Here is a 6,346-nt window from a genome sequence, read left to right as displayed (position 1 = left end):
TGACATTTTATGCCTTACTATACTATGACGTTTTTATATCTTATTATACTATGATGTTTTTACGACATTTTATGCCTTACTATACTATGACATTTTTATATCTTATTATACTATGACATTTTCATGAAATTTTATGCCTTACTATACTATGACTTTTTTATGAAATTTCATGCCATACTATTCTATGACGTTTTTATATCTTATCATACTATGATGTTATTATGACATTTTATGCCTTACTATACAATGACATTTTTATGGCATTTTTTAACTTACTATACTTTGACAGTTTTTTAGCTTATTACATTATGACTTTCTTATGACATTTTATGCCTTACTATACTATGACGTTTTCTTGCCTTACTGTCCTATGACATTTTTATGACATTTTATGCCTTACTATACTATGACGTTTTCTTGCCTTACTATCCTATGACATTTGTATGACATTTTATGCCATACTATACTATGACGTTTTTATGGCATTTTTTAACTTACTATACTATGACGTTTTAATGGCATTTTTTAACTTACTTTACTATGACATTTTTATGACATTTCATGCCTTGCTATTTTTTGTCATTTTTATATCTTATTATACTATGACGTTTTTATGAAATTTTATCCCTTACTATACTATGACATTTTATGGCATTTTTTTAAATTTACTATGACGTATTTATGATATTTCTTGCCTTACTATACTTTTACATTTTATTAATTATTACACTATGATGTTCTTATGACATTTTATGCCTTACTATTTTATGACATTTTATGCCTTACTATACTATGACATTACTATGACATTTAATGCCTTCCTATACTATGATGTTATTATGACATTTTATGCCTTACTATACTATGACGTTTTTTATGACTTTTTATGTCTTACTATACTATGACCTTTCATACCTTACTATACTATAACTTTTTATTCCTTTCTATTATATGATGTTTTTAAAAATTACTTTTCATGAAGTTTTCATGACATTTTATACCTTACTATTTATTCTATGACATTTTGATAATTTACTATACTATGACCTTTCATACCTTACTATGACATTTTATTACTTATTACACTATGACATTCTTATGACATTTTTTCCTTACTATACTATAATTTTATAACTTATTATACTTTGACGTTCTTGTGGGATTTAATGCCTTACTATACTACGATGTTTTTGTCACATTTAATGCCTTACAATACTATGATGCTTTTATGAAATTTTATACCTTAGTATCCTATGACATTTTTAAACCTTACTATATGATGTTTTTATGGTATTTTATGCCTTACTATATACTATGACGTTCTTATGAGGTTTTATGCCTTTATTTTATATATTATTAGTTTGAAAAAAAATAACGATACTCTGCCAATGCCTAGAGCCAGCCTGCATCGTAGTGATCTAATATGATTTCACTCACTCAAATATTGGTGGGGACAATTCTGTCTTCCCAAAATATTGGTAGGGACATGTCCCTACTGTCCATATGCAAACCTACGCCCTTGGTTGGTTGCATTGCCATGTCGTCAATTCCATCCGACAACTGCTGTCAGTCACTCCTCAGTTTACACAGTTTCAGTGCTGTGAAGGATGGTGTCCACATTGTTCTGTTTTTTGTTATGTAGCATGATTACCACATTTTAAACAGAACTAACTTAGAAAACAGCATTTGAGTAGCAACATGTTTTATCTACTGCAATGAAAGACAGACAAACAGGCATATTTTTCTCAAAGGTAGGAATGAAATCAATAAATGTGCTTTCCTCCTAAAGAAGCAGCATAATAAAATGAAACAGAATGTACCAGTAAGATTATCAAGGGGGGTCTACAAAATGTTTTATGCTCAGCTGCAGTTTACTTTTATTCGTTTTGGTCAGTTATTTTTACATTTCAATAAATCCCACTAATTTCTCTGGCAGTCACTTTCTGCAAAACAGTGTTACAGTATTCAAACTAAATTGCAGTTCAGTGCCTGCTTAGTATTTAACTTTGAAATGGACAGACAGTCAGCAAACGGGCTGCTCCCCACCATGTTCACGCTCACCCACGCTCACATTTGCCATCCAAGAGTGAAAAGTGCTAAATGCAAGAATAACAAATGCTCAGAACCTTGATATTGATATTATTTATGTTGATGTTTAGCCTGTTCCGCTTGATACCCACTGGTTTTTTATTACAAAGTCTTAATTGGTCTATTTTTTTCTGTTCCGGCACATCTCCTTATTCTCTTGCTTTTTTGTATGTTTGTGTTTGTAGAGTCCGTAGGCCTGCGCAATAAACTCCTGAGGAAAGTGGAGGAGCTGAAGAGTGAGTCAGCCTGTTCAGGCATTCCTGATGAGTTCCTGTGTCCAATCACCAGAGAGCTGATGAAGGAACCAGTCATTGCTGCTGGTAAGTGAAGATCAGACCATTTCCACCCAGCACAATTTACATATAATGACATATTAGTTAGTGTCATTGAGTATACCGTGTACTTTTCCCAACAGATGGCTACTCATATGAAAGAGAGGCCATTGAGAGTTGGATCAACACCAAGAACCGATCCAGCCCTATGACCAACCTCCCTTTACTGACGACTCTACTCACCCCTAACCACACCCTGAAGATGGCTATTGGCCGCTGGAAAACTAGCCACTAGCCTCTGAAACACCTCTGACCTGGTGTGCCCCAAATGTTTCACCTAAATCAGACAGAAAGCTGAATACACTGCTCACAGGGATCCCACACCATTACAGGGACAGGTGTGTCTGATTGTTTTCCATATGAGACGTCTGCACGCTGTGGGGCTTTCTTTGGTGGCACTCATTTATAAAGCTGCATTAAGCAATTTTTGAAAGTGGGGTTACTAAGTGCTGATTTAGTAGGGTCCCAAAACCTATGCACATGCCATAGTTACTGTTCAACTTTTTACAGTTTTTTAAGTTCATGAAAGAAAAAGTAAGTAAGCATTAACATTTTTTTTTCAAAAATCAACACAATATGTAATTCGCCCACTGGTGCTAATTAAAAAAAAAAAAAAAAAACTTTGATAGAGAGGCCTTGAGTTTTGTGTTCATTCTTTTATTATGTATGCCACTTTATTGACTGAATAACCAAAAAACCCATAGCCTGTGTCTGAAACCTACAGACTGTTCTGATCGGCAGTACTAACAACCCATTCACATTACCATGTGTAAGGTTAGAAACATTGCTTAATGCAGCTTTAATTGAAAATTCGCCTTGCTGGTTGTCTTAATGAACACTATTTGCACTGTCAGCAGTGTAACAAGTAAGCATTACATGTGTGTGTTCTTTAGATTGTCTCAACGTTACAGGACTTTGCTTATTACAATCCTAAAGGGAATAGTGCTTGGCCAAAGTAGTTTAGTGTTTACTTCCCTGTGCAAGCTGAACATCCAGCATTTCATGAGATTAATGACAGTGAAGGCATTTTCGCAATATTCAGAAATTGCAAACTTCATATTATTATACAAGCAGTTTATTTTGATGGCTTGGTTAAATGTCAGTTTTGATAAGTAAAGTTATAATGTCAAAGGACAAGACCTTTTATCCATCCATACACACTCTGAAGCTTAGGCAACATTTCATTGATTATACTGTGAAAGAAGTAGATGTAGAAATGTATTCTTCCATTCATGTTTTATTATACCACAATAATAATGTGGTAACATTCTGTAATCCATAGTATGACTCAAAAGGATATATGACAACTATGGACATACAGCAGTGTAAGAAGTCTCTTAAGTTTTTTTATCCTTGACTGTGTAAATGCTCTCTCTCTCTGTCCCAATAAACACTTCATATGAATATGTCCTCTGCTATGCAAAAATAAATAACATATACTGTGAATATTTAAGCAATCAAGTCAATATTAGATTATGACAAGAAGTTTCCAACAATGTCATTTACAGTGCTTTTTTTATCAAATGTACCAAGAAAAAGAATCTAAAGTACAGAAAGTATTTTTTGAAGCCTGTAATGCTGACAGATAACCACTTACAGGGAAATATATAATCTGCAAATATAGTGTACACCGTACAAATATAAATGTTTTTTAAAAGACACTTGACAATAGAAATGGTCATATCCTGCAACTAACAGCATGAGGTTTCGTATATTCGTGCACAAAGCTTTCTCTGACTTCTATGTTTGATATAATAAATTAAAACTTGAGACAATATACTACCTAATTTTTTTAAATCCCTACTTAAGGTATGTCTGGTTTTCTTGAATACACTAGTGTAGCTGTAGACATGTAAGCAAAAGCGTAGTAGCCTGAGTTGAACACTGGTTCTAGATTGTAAATGCAGTGCAGCAGCATAACTCTACAAAACAGGCTCAGGGAAGGGAGCTGTTCTCAAACCAGTCTCCCTTGCTACCTTATGTGGGACAGAGTTTGTTGAAAACGGCCTGTATCTGTGCTTTGATAAACTATATTCAGACGTTAGACTCTATAAACGAACGTTTGGGCTTGATGGGAGCCATATGCAGAGCTGGGTTGTCCCTCGTTAGGCTCGCCTGTCTGTGCCTCCCGTCAGGAAAGCGCAACTGGGAGGATGTGGTGCCTCTGGCCTCTCGCTGGTGAAGCCGCTCTCCAAACTCCCGGCAGTGCTGCTGGCTGTTGGCCTGACTTACAGAGAGCTGCTCCTGGAAGGAGGCACGCTTGAACTCATTGTTCAACCCTTGGAACTCCATGACTGACATACTGAAACTCTCCACCCCTCCTCCTCCTCCTCCTCCTCCTCCTCCTCCTCCTCCCTGCCCCTGTCGGCCCAGGCCAGGGGTCTGCTGGCCCTGGACTCGCACTGCTTTGTCCATTACTCCCATGAAGGGCCGGGGCTTTAGCTCAGGTTTTGTTTTGAAGCTACCACTGCTCTTGATGGGGCACGGGGCATCCAGCACCTGCTGCCTGCCACCGTCCGACAGATTCCCACTGGAGGCTTGGCTGGAGCTAGAGCCCCTTGAGCCTGCTGTGCCCCCTCCTCCACTCTCCCTCCTAACCTCCATACTAGACCCCAGAGCAAGAGACAGGCCATCCAGAGCCACAGAGTGGGTGGAGAGTCTGTCAGATCCTCTGGAGAAGCTGGAGGAACGGGGCTGGTACATCTGAAGAGGTCCCGGTGGGGAGGAGCTGTTGGGGGACATGGGGTGATAGAGCTCAGTGGGGCTGTGTCCAGAGTGTTCGTTGGCTGATCCAGGGCCGATGTCAATACCCAGCACCGGTGCAGGCCTCAGTGAGGTGGAGATGTGTCTGCCTGGCAGAGGACTGGAAGGGCCGCACAGAGAAAGAGGCCTGCCCCCGACTCTGTTCCCTGACTGGAGGGAGTGGCAGTGGTGATGAGTCCTGCTGCCTTGGCTTTGGGTCTGCCTGTTGATAGCAGGAACAGGCTCAGGCATGTCCACAAACAGTTGGTTCTGTACATACTCCTCTTGAGGGAAACATGGCGCCTGATCTGGTAAACCAAAGGCCACGCCTCCAGGGAGAGTCCTGTTTGGAGCGTACGGATTCAGAGGCCAAAATTCTGGGCTTTTCCCACATTGCAGGCTCACCTCCTCACCTTCCTCCTTCTCTTCCTCCTTCTCTGCATCAGTCTGCTCCGTGGGGATTTGCCTCTCCAGACTTCCCTGTGAATAGACGTCTGTCTCCTCCTCTGTGCCGTGGTGGTGGTGGGCGTGAGGGTCCCTGTTGTAGCCCTGTGTTGAGTTGTTGCTTGATGCCTTCTGGTGATGTTTGCATTCCTCCTCTACCCGTGCAAGCAGGCGCCGTATCTCCCTGTTGGACGGAGAGAGTCGTGCTGCTTCGTGGAGGTCTGCCAGCGCTGCAGCAAACTGCCTGGGGAGCAGAGAGAAGATGAACAAAGGAACTTTAAAAATACTTCATTTACAGCGCCACGGAGACATTGCTGATTCTCGCAACAACAACTTTCCATTGAGCAAATTGATTCTGCTTTGGATTAATATACTCCATTTAATATTTTTGTACCTGCTGCTCCTCTTGGCCCGTGCTCTGGCATAATACGCTTCATAAGACCTGGGTTTGAGTTCCAGGGCTTTTGTTGCAAACTCCTCAGCTATGCCAAAATCCTGTTCAGATAGAAAAGTCTATTTAGCATTTAAGTTTCAATTTTCAGCATTAGACAGAGTACATAGTGTTAAAAGAAACAAAACAAGCCCTCCTTATTGCTGTGACTAGATTGGAAAATGTTTGCTTTGCAGAAATAATGCGAGGCCATTCCAATAAAAAATTGTGTTTGCGTCTTCATTATATGGATCTGAAGATAGAAGCTTGTATAATGAAAGAGAACTCATGCTGCAATCATTTTTATAGA

The 6,346-nt window shown here is 39.4% G+C and overlaps 2 protein-coding genes across 5 annotated transcripts in view; one reads left to right on the top strand and one right to left on the bottom strand.

Moving 5' to 3' along the window:
- The window catches only part of wdsub1 (WD repeat, sterile alpha motif and U-box domain containing 1), a 17,974-nt gene extending 14,150 nt beyond the window's left edge, over window positions 1–3,824 (top strand). For all 4 annotated transcript variants that reach the window (XM_087173068.1, XM_023402846.2, XM_023402845.2 and 1 more), the window contains 2 exons: window positions 2,274–2,408; window positions 2,504–3,824. In XM_087173068.1, coding sequence (XP_087029194.1) covers window positions 2,274–2,408; window positions 2,504–2,655 — 287 coding nt within the window. In that variant the 3' untranslated portion in view covers window positions 2,656–3,824. The remainder of the gene's footprint in view (window positions 1–2,273; window positions 2,409–2,503) is intronic.
- Window positions 3,478–6,346, bottom strand: part of LOC111652561 (protein TANC1-like) — a 32,882-nt gene continuing 30,013 nt past the window's right edge. The window contains exons 27-28 of the mRNA XM_023402852.2: window positions 6,001–6,101; window positions 3,478–5,850 (exon numbers count right to left, since the gene is read on the bottom strand). Of these exons, the coding sequence (XP_023258620.2) occupies window positions 4,455–5,850; window positions 6,001–6,101 (1,497 nt within the window). The 3' untranslated portion in view covers window positions 3,478–4,454. The remainder of the gene's footprint in view (window positions 5,851–6,000; window positions 6,102–6,346) is intronic.

This window comes from Seriola lalandi, unplaced genomic scaffold (assembly GCF_002814215.2).
Source record: "Seriola lalandi dorsalis isolate HSWRI2012SDOR001 ecotype SW California unplaced genomic scaffold, Sedor1 jcf7180002054040, whole genome shotgun sequence".
Lineage (NCBI taxonomy): Eukaryota > Metazoa > Chordata > Actinopteri > Carangiformes > Carangidae > Seriola > Seriola lalandi.
The sequence above is the reverse complement of the archived record's forward strand: the minus strand, read 5'-3'. Positions and strand labels throughout refer to the sequence as shown.